This window comes from Apium graveolens, chromosome 2, assembly GCF_009905375.1.
Source record: "Apium graveolens cultivar Ventura chromosome 2, ASM990537v1, whole genome shotgun sequence".
Classification (NCBI taxonomy): Eukaryota; Viridiplantae; Streptophyta; class Magnoliopsida; order Apiales; family Apiaceae; genus Apium; species Apium graveolens.
The window spans coordinates 124,853,302-124,867,272 of record NC_133648.1 but is presented as its reverse complement, the minus strand read 5'-3'; the positions used below and the strand labels follow the sequence as shown (position 1 = coordinate 124,867,272).

The 13,971-nt window shown below is 33.5% G+C and overlaps 2 protein-coding genes across 3 annotated transcripts; both read right to left on the bottom strand.

The window, feature by feature from the left end:
* Nucleotides 1-2,326: 2,326 nt before the first annotated feature.
* On the bottom strand, nucleotides 2,327-4,982 carry LOC141707817 (pentatricopeptide repeat-containing protein At4g35130, chloroplastic-like). Its single transcript, XM_074511188.1, has 2 exons — nucleotides 2,671-4,982; nucleotides 2,327-2,509 (listed from the first exon to the last, which is right to left on the bottom strand). The coding sequence occupies exons 1-2, from the start codon at nucleotides 4,426-4,428 to the stop codon at nucleotides 2,504-2,506; spliced, it is 1,764 nt and encodes a 587-aa protein (XP_074367289.1). The 5' UTR covers nucleotides 4,429-4,982; the 3' UTR covers nucleotides 2,327-2,503.
* A 285-nt stretch (nucleotides 4,983-5,267) lies between these two features.
* On the bottom strand, nucleotides 5,268-7,788 carry LOC141707816 (nuclear intron maturase 3, mitochondrial-like). Of its 2 annotated transcripts, XM_074511187.1 has the most exons (2): nucleotides 7,453-7,626; nucleotides 5,268-7,367 (listed from the first exon to the last, which is right to left on the bottom strand). In XM_074511187.1, exons 1-2 carry the CDS (start codon nucleotides 7,479-7,481, stop codon nucleotides 5,540-5,542), a joined length of 1,857 nt encoding a protein of 618 aa, XP_074367288.1. In that variant the 5' UTR covers nucleotides 7,482-7,626; the 3' UTR covers nucleotides 5,268-5,539. The 2 variants fall into 2 exon arrangements, with proteins under 2 accessions (XP_074367288.1, XP_074367287.1); XM_074511186.1 differs by having other exon boundaries at nucleotides 5,268-7,788.
* Between the last annotated feature and the right edge of the window lie 6,183 nt (nucleotides 7,789-13,971).

Below are 13,971 nucleotides of genomic sequence, written 5' to 3'. Positions count from 1 at the left end.
AATAATGTCTTGTACTCGGATTTTAATATTATTTAGTTAAAGAAAACATGATTACGTCATTATTGAAAATCAAAAATAAAATCTTAAATAAATTATATTCACATATATTATATTTTTGACATGAACACAATTTACAATTTTACATTTCGAATCATCTTAAAGCAAATTTATTCTTTTTCAAAAAGAAATTTCGAGCATGATTTGATACCCCACATATTTACGAGCGTATCCTCTATCATCCATGGTCTCAGTTTCGACTTTAACTTCATCCCGAAAATTTATTAAAACTGATACTCAGTTATACGGTATAAGCCATATTAATTAAAAAAATATTATATAAATATTAAAAAGAAAATAAATATATTGTATAAATATTAACCCACCAAACTCGCCTACCGTATACGAGCCGAATAAATTTGAATCGACACAACCGGCCCGGCTAACTTCACATGCCAATTACAAGTTACCTCCTGGCCATCCCGGCCCGCATGTTTGTCCATATTTATTAGCAATAGCATACAGATATTCTTTTATGCATGTTAAACTTGTATAATATGAGTTTCAAAAAAAACTTGTCTAATATTGTATTCCCTCCGTTTCAAATTACATATTTATTTTAGAGAATTTTTTATTTTAAATTAGTTATCAATTTCAATTTTCAATAATTTCAAAATTAGTTATATTCTGCATATCTCAAATTTATATTTCCAGGATTAATCATATACCATATATTATATTCATTATATAAAATAATATAACATTTTGTTATCAATTTTTACTTTTCTAAATATCTGTAATTTATAAAAGTCCGATATTTAGTTTAAAACGGAGGAGAGTATGTTTTTACTCATTACAAATTTGTATTGAGGAGGACAAATCGCACGTGATGACAAGTAGCGAACCAGCAACCCCAACGAGTGAACCAGCACGCCCAACCATGCAATATCTGCAAAGGGTCAAGTGCCTCTCCCCCAAGTCCCAACAGTTATGTGCCGAACGAAAATTGAATCATTAGACATTTTACTGTACCTATTGGTTATGTGCATATGTTAAATTCATGAGTTTAACTTATTTTAATTGATAGAGTTGTTATGTATGTATATGGTTCATTATTATTAGTATCTATGAATTAATTAAAATAAACTAATATTATGAGATTTTGCACTGAAAATATACATGTAAAACACACTAAAAAATTCGTTACAACACAAGGAAGTCAATACCAACTGAGCTAGAGCTTGTTGTTTAGCATGAGAGTTCCATCCGGGCATAGGATATATCGATTGAAAGTGTAGCTTATTTATCAGTTAGTATAATTATTTATCAGTTTGTAATATACAGCTTGAATATATATTATCACAAGAATCTTATAGCGACAATGTTTTCAGATTTGCATATAACAGAATATCATAATGATCTAAAATTTCATTATGCGGTCCAAGCTAAAAGTGTTGGGCTCACCCTGGTTTTTCGGATATCAGCCCATTACCATATTTAAGCTGGGTTTATGGGGCAATTTGAAAGCTTATTTCTCCCATCAAGTAAAAAAGTTAGACCGAGCCCGGGAGGGTAAAGCCGAGACTTAAAAGTGATTTTTGATTTTAAGTTTATAAATAATTGTTTGTGTGATCAGTCAGTCTAAAAGACAACTTAAAATTGAACAGTTTATTTTAATTTTGATGATTTTATTCGACAAAAGTTAATATCATCATTCAAATGAATAATTTATCAAATTTGTATTTGTTTTTACAGAAAAAAAAGAGTGCCAAATCAAGAAGCAAGGGGCAAAAGAGCAGTGACAAAGGTTTTCCTGCTAGAAGATGTATTATAAATCGATTCTCACCTTCCCTCCCCCTAGATTTGAAAACTTATCAAAAATATATCAGCTGCTATCAAAGGGAGCTACATCTTTACAGAGATCAACCAAACTAACAAAGAAAGGCCGCCTATTTTTGGAGATACGAACATATAGTACGTGTCTAGGGTGATGCAATTTGTTTGGCTATATCTGCATCCCAGAAAAAAAAAACATGCAACTTACTTAACCCGGACTTGAAACCATGAAACTAAATTCATGGAAAAAAAGTAGTTGTCATGCTCTTCACCATATCGGAAATTCTTTAAAAATATATATTATGTTTTCAACTTCAAAAAAAGGCCATGGGGAGATGCACTAGGTCAAATGAAAATATTTACTTAAATGAATCCTTAATACAACCTCTGTTCATGATTCATGTGTATATCGGAAAACATACTAATCTGATCATGATTACATAAATCAATAAGAAAATAAAGAACATTTAAGTTTTCAGAAGCTAGGCGCCAAACACGGTTCTTATCTCTTCTGCCCTAATCTGATTATACAAAGACTAATCTGTACTAATCATACAATTAGGAAGTGTTCCAACCTTCCTTGTTTTCTCCCTCAGATTATAAATATTGTTTAAACTCTAATTTAGCAGCTAAAAAATAATTACAGTTGCTCGTTCATGGTCTGCGGACTTCAAATCTGGGTCAGAATTTCAGCAGTATAAGCAGGAGAAAAAGTCAAGTACTAAAAATGTCAAATACTTTAATTTCATAAAAATAATTGAATGCAAAAAATGGTTTGATCTAGTTATATTAGCTGACAAAAGATTAAGGTATACAACTGAGCTCTTAAGTATGTACCTGCAACTTCCTATTTAAGCTAGACAAAGTTTCATATATTTCGGCTACCTGGGGATGAGATCTATCTCCAGCTACAAAACCATTAATCAACCCTCTAGCTTCTATGCAGCTCCAACCAGGTTGCTTTACCAGATTACTGTCTTGCACAAAATCCCTAATTTCTTCCACCTCAGACCACCCTTCCAAACTAGCTTGTACATTGCTCATCAGAGTATGGTATCCAGCATTTTCAGGTTCTAACTTAAAGAGCATTCCAGCAGAAAATTCTGCAAGCAATTGTTTCTCATGGACACGGGAAGCTGAAAGGAGTGCCCCCCATATTTTACTATCGGCAAAATTGACAAACTTAAGAATAATAGCCAATGCCTCTTTGAGCATTCCAAAGCGACCCAAGAGATCAACAATAGAAGTGTAGTGACTTAAATTAGGTTGAATGCCGAATTTTGATTTCATAGAGTAGAAGACTCTGCAGCCATCTCTTAGCAGGCCAGAATGGCTACAAGCAGAAAGTATGCCCAAGAAAGTGACACTGTTTGGTTCTACTCCTTCCTTTATCATAGAATCGAAAATTTGCAATGCTTCATAACCCATTCCATGTGTACCAAAACCCTCAATCATCGATGTCCATGCCACAAGATCCCTAGAAGGCATTCTGTCAAAGCAGATTCTAGCAGAAAAAATACTTCCACATCGAATGTACATGTTCATAATAGATGTTTCCAGAGATGCAGTCTTGTCCTCGAGCAAGTTCTTAAAACAGTAGGCATGAACACTTTTACCCAGACGCAGGGATCCCATGTGACTGTAAGCTAGAATGACATTGGTCAAGGGTTCAGCAGCAGGCTTAAAACCAGAAGATAACATATTCCGAAACAATTCAATGGCCTCTCGAAAAAAACCGTTACGTATAAATGCACTCATCATAGCATTCAAAGTGATATGGTTTGTAAAAGGAATTTCACTAAACAACTTTTCAGAAGAATCCAAGTCCTCACATTTGGCATAGAAATCCAGCAAAGAAGTTTTTAAAATACTGTCATACTGTCCACTTTTAATGCCGAGGCAATGCAACTGTTTACCGTCAAAGATATTTCCATCATCCGAACACGATGAAACAAGTAAAGTTAAACTCTCAATACTGATCACCGCCTTGTCTTGCATTACACGAACACAATCAGCCAATTTTATAATATCGTGCCTCAGAGAATAGAAAGAAATTATTATATTCCAAGAAACAACATCCCTTCTATCAAATTCACCAAAGAGAATTTCTGCATCATCAACACAACTATCTGCATACATTTTCAAAACTGAATTACAAACACTTTGACTCATCAACAGCCCACATTTCACCGCATATCCATGTAGCTGTCTTCCTCCATTTACACAATGACAACAAACCTGAAACATAACCATCAAACACACATTATTCGGTTCAAACTCCATCCGCAACCTATTAAACAATCCAAAAGAGCCACAAACATTTCCTTCCCTAACAAACCCAGAAATCATCGTAGTCCACGAAACCAAATCTCTCACAGACATTTCATCAAACAGTTGAACACCAAGGCCAACCTCCCCACATTTCACATAAACATCAAGCATGGTATTACAAAAATACACATTCAATCCAAACCCCATACGTATCGCTAAACAATGTACAATCTTCCCACATGATAACTTATCTTGATGCAACAAAACAGTCTGATTAATAATAGGAAAAGTAAAAGAATCATGCAAAACACCCAACTCTCTCATAGACTTATATAAAGTAAATGCAGAATCAACCAAATTGTTATCAACATGGGCCTTAATGATAGAGTTCCATGCAAATGTATCTGAGTCATTTAACCCTTTAAAAATTGTATTAGCACTATTAATATCATTGAATTGAGCATAGAGAGATATTAATTGGTGTGTATTAAGTGACAAGGTAATGAAGTGAGCATGAAGTTGTTGGACTAGTTTAATGTTTTTGTAATGGGGTTTTAGGTGATGGGTGTGAAGTAGAGTAGATGAGGTTGAGAAATGGTGAGTTTTAGCAGACAAAACAGATGATAAGCGCACACGAAGTGAACCATTTTGAAGAAGCTTGAGAGAACCAATTCTGGAACAGGTTTTGTTGTATTTTTTATGTTTTTAAGTTGGCTAGGTTGTAAGAAGTGTTTTCACCCAATGCACGATCATTTTTATGCATTTCTCATACAGTCTTGGCGCTTTTCATGTGATGCGTTAACATGTTAAAAGCAGGAAGCTCAGAAGTGGTTGATGTTTTATTACATGGTTTTTCTTCCACAGCGGTAACGATAGACGTACCAAAATAGCTCTCAAAATAATTCTCAAAAAACACATGCATGTTATAATTTGTTGACTCATATTAATATACGGGAGGTCCTTTATATTTATGTGAAAACAACCAATCACAAACTGACATCTCATATTTTGGAAAACTTTTACAAAAAAAAAATTTGAGACCTCTGCAATTACTCTATTCCAAATCAACATTATTTGTTACAATGTATGCAGACTTTGATTGAGATAATTGATTTGTAATTTCAAGTAATTACGATTTTTCAGTTTGCATGTAAATACAGGAGTCCAAGAACATCTCTAGCTTAATCCATTAAATTTTTTTTATAGGACCTCATTGGTACAAGAATACAACTTCATACATCTTCTTTCTATATCCACCTCTTTATACATCATCTCCGGATAGATAATTTTTCATTTGGTAAAGAATACCATGTCAATAACAAGTGCCGTAAGATTTTCTTCAACTCTACAAGCGATTCATAAAATATGGTTAAGAATACCCCGTAAAAAAAAAGAGCCAGTACGGTTTTCTGCGTTCTATCACTTGAGCATCAGATCAACTGCGTTCAGGGGAAGCAGTCACTCCGTCCACATCAACAAATGAGGTACAGTCAATATCCTGGAAAGTTAGTTTACCTGTGTAAAAATCACTAATGTGATCAGAGCATAAGGGAATGCACTTTCTATTGAAAGATTCATGAATTGCACCCATCCCTGGAACCCACTTGTTTGAGTCACTTGGATTTACATGAAGAATATTTTGCAGTAGGTGTATTCTATAAACAATAGTGTCTGTTCTGTTGCAGAAATGAGCAGTGCATCGATGTAAAGGTTCATCCGAAGCTAATCTTATCAAAGTAACTGTCAACGCCCCATCTACAGGTTTTGGATCCGAAAGGTTTTTATCTCCCATCATTTTAATATCTTTTTCTGTTGGAAAGTGCACTTCTTCAGTTCCATCGACATCAAAAGCTTTCAAATCCTTCGTGTAATGCTTAATAGCCTCACGTTTGGTAGATTCATGCTTTTCTGCCAAAGTCAAGATACAAGAGAACCTTAAATGGTAACTTACAACAATTTTCACCATCTTGAAGTTGTGACAACAGCAGAAATAATCAAGCCATCTTCTACCCACACCAGCATACCACTTAATAATATCAACATCTTCAAGAGCCATTAGTGAATTGATTGGCCTAGGACGACCCATACTATTAGTAAATCCAGCCAGCCTCACAGCCTTCCTAATAAGTTCTATAGGTGCATTGACCATTATACAAAGCTTTGTCAAATCCTTTACTGTTCTTTCCGCATATATTTGTTCCTCCTGCTCTTGTACTCTTCTTTCTTCTTCCTCCACTGCACTTTTAGCTTTCACTGGTGCCAAATGCTTATCAACTTGAAATTGAAAGTCATCATAAGCATCAATAAGCTCCTGGGGAAGTTGATCCCGTATCCTTTTTAAAGACAGAAAATCACCAGTTGTGATCTTCCGGTGCCAACTCCAACGCTCATCTATAGATCCAAGAAACTCTTCCACTACTTTACTGGACCAGGTTCTAAATAATTCTGCAACTTCATTTTCAATTTGGAAATCAAATTCAAATTCATCACTACGCTTAAGCTTCTTAAATACATGCGTCATTATTTTCATACCCAACTTTTTCCTTCTAGTCTCCCTAGCATTTCTCAACTCCATCCTTTCAACTTTTTTTTGTCTAAGGTACTTCTTCTGCGCCCTCATAGCCTTTTCAGACATCGGAGGGTGTAAAAACGAAGGCGTAACAGCTCGCAACTCCATACCCAAAAAATTAATCTTCTCATTAGCTGCACTATGAATAGCCGATCTCACCCTATCCACCTTCAATTCCAAATCATTTTCCACAAAACTCAAAATCCAATGTTTCAAATCCATAGTCAACATCTTCGTACCAGACGTAATCACAAGTATCTCATCCAAATACCTAACAGCATATATCTTCAACGGCTTATGAAATACATTATCATCCAAACTCAACTTAGGGTTCTCCATATTTGTTTTCAGCCTCAATTCTTGTATTTCTTTATCAAAAGCATTAAAATAAACATTCATCAAAATCGCACTCAACCCACATTCCTCCGGAAACCCTCTTCCTAACGCACACCCACCCAACTCAATCCTCACCACACCACACTCAAAAAACCGCTTAATCATCCCAACAAAAACCCCATCATCAATTTTCCTCTCGAGAACCAAACACAACGTATCCACATTCTTCGAACCAAACTCGATATCATCAAAACAAACACTGAACCACCAACTAGGATTCTCAACAGAATTCTTAAGGTACCTAATAGCAGTATGTCTCCCCATACCGACACGCCCACCGTAACTAAACGTAACAAACCTATCATCATAAACACATTCTAACACAATTCTAATAGCTTCAATCAAAACTTTAAGCATCAAATTAGGCAAAATAAGTGACTCACAGTGGGGCCCAGTGAGAGTGAAGCAACATTCCTTGATATTGAACTGATTGTTAGCGAGTTGTTGGGCCATTTGGGTGAGTGAAAAGTGAGTTGAGAGCGATTTAGACGAGTTGGAGTTGAGGTTGTGACAAGCAGTGAGGAGAAAAGAAGGTGAAGCGACGACGTTTTGAAGGAGGTTAGTGAATTTGCCATGAGTGAATTGTTTTAAAATTAGGGTTTTGAGTTGGGGTTTAGTTAAGGGTTTTGCTGAGAATAATCTTGAAAATGAAACCCTAGAAATGTTGAATTGGGGAGTAGCTTTTTTCAAGCATAAGAGCATTCTCTCATTTACAGAAGCTGCTCTTCTTCAATTTAATTTTTTGTCAAATACAAAGCTTGGTTTATTTAAATTAGTCCAGAAAAAAAAAATTATAAGCCCATCGAGTTTTAAATGATTCCGAAATCATGAAAAATCAGTAAATATATTATTTTTTTAATTTTTTCTTACATTCATGTCACTCGAGGCAATATTTATTAAATTTTGCTCCAATACTTAAGCTAACTTTAAAAATTGGCCATGTGATCTCTTAATATTAATTTTATATTTGACTCAATATAAAAGTACGTTGAATAATATACACTTTAGATATTTTTTATAATTTTTTTACTAATTTAGGAAGTTGCCAGTAAACAACCTTTTGACAATCTCACGAGTTCAATAAGTAGGCAAACCAAGGGTGTCATGTCATATAAGTTTGACAACCGCTATTGAAGAGGCTCTTAACTGGCTGTTTGATAATTTAATTGAATAATCATTTTTGCAACCTATAATATATGAACATAACAGAAATCACAGAAAGAGACGTAAATTCTCGTTTTCATTCAAACTTATTTCCCTGTAAATAAATTTTACATGTTTAATAAAATATATTGATAATTGTTTAAAATTATTATGTTATTAATTAAATTAGTTATATTAAATAAACAAACTACAAAAAAATTTGTAAATTTAATAATTTGTAGATACTTGTACTCAATTCGTTTTAAATTATATATTCATTTTTTAAAATTACGCTTATTAAGAAAAGTGAATGTTAATTAAAAAATTATTATTTTTTATCAATATTAATTGCATTAATAGAAGATAATACGTGGAATAAAGTTAACTTTAAAAATATAAATTACAGATAGGTGGATTTTTTATTTATGTATTCAATTATTATACTAAAATCTTAATTTTTTATTATTTATAATCTGTAAGTTATGATTTACCAAACAATTCAACAATTTATAAGTAACTTATACGTACAATTATCCAAACGCTTAAATAACTTATAAGTTACGAGATTCATATAACTTATATGACACTTTTCAACTTTAAGTTATAAGTTACATTTTTTAAGAAATCTCAAACGGACCCTTAATTGGGTGCCCCCGACAAATGAAACATTTTTCTTTTACAAAATAGTATACATTATACAAATTTAAATCAGTTATACAAAATTTTAAATATACGTGTACATATATACACACATGTGTCAGGTTTTGAAGATAGATTTTATTCCAAAAAAGTCTTTTTTGTTATATTAGTGTTGTATTTGACTTATTTAATCAAATAGGATCAGAGAATAAAATACATAAATAATATATTTGAATGTTATATTATCGTTAAAATAGACGGAATTTTTCTAATGGATTTTTTTGGTAATTCTCGGAATATAGAGTAAGTCAAAAATTATTTAATAGGTGACTAAATGGTACTTATACTTAATATGAATGATGAGATTATGTGAATTCTGTGAAAGTGGGAGTTACGTAAAAAAATTCAAGTTGAAATAGAGACGATATATATTGAAGTTCGGATAATGAAGCTTGAAAAATGTGAATGTTGATTCATTATAGTTGTATAAAATTTTGATCGTTTGATCGTGAATATAGATTGATGGAGTTTTTGACTCGGGTGTGATCCAACTCTCATGTTGCAAAAACGAAAGATGAATTATTTTAAGACCATTTTGGTTATAATTTTAAATCTTGTTAATAGATTTCATATGATCATTAAAGTGATATGAGTAAAAAGATGATTATTTTAAAATATATATTTTACTAAATCCAATTAAGAATAATGATTCGCATCTGAATATAGAGATTCAACCATTATATACGGTTAGTAATAATTAAGTGATCGGGAATTGTATCGAAGTGAATGAAAGACTATTATATTTATGATAGTGAAAAATCATCGATTAATGTAAACAAAGGAAATTTGTTTATGTGAAACGAGATCTTAGAAATTCGACTCATTAATCAAAATTATTGGGTTAATGAAAAAAACAAATGTGGGAGTTGTTTCTTATTCTGAAAGATAGAAAAATTCACAAGTCTGTGATTGAATTTTTGGAAAGAAAATATAAGAATAATAAGTCTGTTTCAAATTTGATACTTGTCTTGTTGTAAATTTTTATGTCAAGAAAGAATTAAACGATTATGGCTACTGTGACGCCCTCAATCTCGGGGTTAGAAAATGAGGACTCACACACCTTTATTCTAATAATTAAATAATCATAAACCCCGATTAACTACTAACAGGATCAACAGGTTAAAGTATGAGACAAGATTACAACTACCAATCATAAAATATAACTTACAACCCCAAAATACTATTAAATAAACAATATCGATTCCGGCTGGGAACCGACAGATAACCCATTGTATCTTTACAGATTTCCTTCTAGGTGCGTGCTCACTCAAAAATACCACTACCTGCTCTGGCAACCGGAAGCCCTCAACACGATAGGGACCACCAGGTACGCTCTTACGAGCAGTGCGCCTAAACCTGGCCATCTTCTTGCTTAACTGCCATGGTTAGATTAAAACAAAACATATGAGTATAAAACTCAGCAAGTAACTATATAGCAGTTCTACGATATCAATTCACAATATACTTTACCAAACTCAGGGCATTCTACTTTATTTGTTCTAGGTGGCAGATTTCCAGCTTTTGGGTTAAGGAAAGGATTCTGTATCAAGGATAACAAGGTATTTAAGTTAAAAGGATCAACATTTGTTTAGGGATCAATAGGGTGATCAGGAAATAAGGTATCATTAAATAAGGTTCGCAAAGATAATTATAGGGATTCAATACAATTCATGGCTTAATAAATAACTTGAACAGAACGGACATGTTATCAAAGGGTTGAATCAGTAAGCTTATCAATAACAGTTTATCAAGATCAAAGGCAGGGTATCTCAAATCAATATCAGGGTTTCACAATTAAACAGTTCAATACTCTACATGGTACGAACAACATTCTCTTTATAACCATTTACACAAGTAATCAGAGTTACTTGCCTGAATTTGCTTTCCTGAAGGTTGAACTACTGCCACCTAGTATACCCTTTCCTTTCCTAGCCTGAATGCCCTCACGCTCCGAATCTACAATAAAACCAAAATATTAATCAGTTTCTCAACTCTCATTCCCGGAACGATCACTCAATTATGATAGCTTAACTATACTTTTGACTCGAACTATACGAGTATAGCTTATATACACACAGCACATAGCACATTCTTTACTCATAGCCTTATATCACTTTACATATACTCGCTAAACCTTGACTATTTTCCCAAATCAAATATTTATAACTCGTACAAACACACAATGACATGCACGGCTATTACTTATAGCTTTTAATCTCAATTAACTCAATTCCCTTATTCTTTTATCCATAATTCGAACCAGAAACACAATCCAACAAGAAAAATTCAAAGGTTTCACACATAAACACTCAATCATTCTATCATTTACCAAAAATCAGATCTTTGACTTTGAATTTCTTTGGCCTATTCGGCCTTAACCACAATCACAATCAAACCAAAACATGCATTAACAATTCCTCTTTTAAATCAGCATGCAATCTTATTACTTTCTAGTTAAACCTTAATTATACCAAAATCAAGTCACAAAAATCAATTCTTTTTTTTATTAACACAAGGTCGAACCAAAACCTTCACCATGCATTCCCAAATTTTGCATCCAAACAAATGTACAAGTCCAATTATCATAGAATCTTAGTTAACATACTTAAATCACAAAAGAACATAGCCCTTTTTGGTACATGCAAACATTAAGAAATTTTATCATCCAATCTTTACTAATTTCCAAGAATGAACATTAACAAGTCATGATCATTACTAAAAATCATTTTTGCTCTTTTAAAACCAAGATCCCATTCGGGTTTTTCAAAAAAAAACAACACATGCAAATGATTTCCTTAATCCTTAAATCACAAATCAACCCATAATCAAACATCAAATCAACAACTCATTCATTTTAACAAAATCAACATGATTTTCTAAAAATAGTAAGGGCCATTCGGCCTTTCCTCAAGAAAACACACATGCAACTCAACTTCTAAACTTTTGCATCTTTAATCCTACTAATCTCTTAATATCAAACTAAATTAACATTACAACCAACAAGAATCAATTTATCAACTTGTAATCTACAAAACCATTCGGCCTTTTTATCAAAATACCACATGCAAACACAAATATTTGATTTAAAGATACTAGAGCTCAGTTTTTTTTTAACATCATTTCCCACCACTGGTTCACCGGAGTTCATCACCGGTGGCGGTGGTTTCTCGGTGGTGCCCCATTTCGGGGTTTCCAACCTTGAAACTTCCGATTTTTGCACACACAAGGCACATGCAAGACTTACTTGGCTTTGAAAATCATTTTTCAATCATAAAATCACCTCCTTAAGCACATATTAGACCATATATACATACGTACACACGCATCAAGCATGAACACACACACACACACACACATCGAGCTTGCATGCAACAAGATATTCACACATGCACACTCCAATAACCACTTATATGTGTTTAACAAGAGAATTTGAGAAGGATTGGTGAGAGTTATCAAAGAAACAAGTAGTTTACCAAGAGAAAAGAAGAAGAGCCGAGAGAGAGAGAGTAGCCGAGAGAGAGAGTGAGAAAGAAAGAGAGAAGAGAGATTGAGGTGCTCGGGGAAAAAAAGGAAAGAAAGGGGGGGAATGAGTTTATACACACTCAAGATCAAGGGTAATTTAGTACATTACTAATTCCCTTTTATAAAGTGATTTTCCTTTCTCTTTTTACTCCCATAGATTATTGGTGGAAAAATAAATATATCTCTCTTGGAAAGTTGGAAATTATAGTGATTGATGATTTTAAAACGTAGATCTCAAAATTAGCTTTCCAACCATTACTCATAATAAGATTTTGAGCGTACGGTTGATTTTATATGATTTCCACAAGTTTGTGCTAATAATAACACTTATCACGTAAAAATCAATTTAAAATGCAACGATCACCAAACAAATCCGTCCATCATTTTTAGAAAGTCTACAGGATTATTACGAAGATGACAGAACAAATCTCATGCAGTTATCTTACTTAGATGATTTTATAAAAATGCGCGAAGGTTAAATAAACCTTTATTTAAATCAAACAATTCCCTTAAATTCATAAAAATGTCACAGAGCACATAGTCATGCACACAGACAAGTAATCACACATATACGATCACATAATGACTCAGGTCTGATCATAGAATTTGTCCTTCTTTAATCTTTATCCTTTTCTACGCGTACCGGGTCACGTTCAGCCTGACGGCCTGACGCTCAGCGTTTCGATTACGCTTCTCATTATCATTATCAATCGACATGTCACTGAGGACGAAATACTTTATTCCTTTCATTTCATTCAATCACACATAATTCACATTTTATATTCTTTAACTCCTTATTAGGACGAGTTCCGTTCTACCTGACGGCCCGACACCACAGCTTAACTCCTAAGCCGACTCTTTAAATTGGAATATTTTTATTTACGCTCCTATATTCTAATATACAGAAAAGACAATTAATCAACACTTAATCACATAATTATAATCATATCACATAAAGCATACGTTATTGACTTAATTACGTCGCAAAATTCTCAGTCGTCACAATCTACCCTCGTTAAAAGGATTCCGTCCCCAGAATCGAATCTAAGCAAATAGATGGGGATACTTTTCTTTCATTTCGCTTTCTAATTCCCAAGTCGATTCTTCGACTAGTGGATTTCTCCACAATACTCTAACTAGAGGTACAACTTTATTTCTAAGCGTTCTCTCTTTTCAGTCCAAAATTCGAACTGGCTGTTCCACATAAGACAAATCTGGTTGGATTTCCACTGGTTCCAACTCGATCACATGGATCGCATCAGCATTATACTTTTTCAGAAGAGATACATGAAATACATTGTGCAGATGTTGCATTTGCGGAGGTAGCGCCAACTCATATGCCACTTTCCCAACTCGACGCAATACTTCAAATGGTCCGATATACCTAGGACTCAACTTTCCTTTCTTTCCGAATCGGGTTAAACCCTTCCAAGGAGATATCTTTAATAAGACTTTGTCTCCAGATTCGAATTGCAAATCTTTTCGTTCTTGATTTGCGTACTTTGCTTGTCGATCTTGAGCTGCAATTAATCTCTTTC

Excerpts from the sequence above, each read along its gene's own strand:
- LOC141707817 (XM_074511188.1), bottom strand. The coding sequence starts at position 4,428 with ATGAGAGAGTTGGGTGTTTTGCATGATTCTTTTACTTTTCCTATTATT.
- LOC141707816 (XM_074511186.1), bottom strand. The coding sequence starts at position 7,771 with ATGCTCTTATGCTTGAAAAAAGCTACTCCCCAATTCAACATTTCTAGG.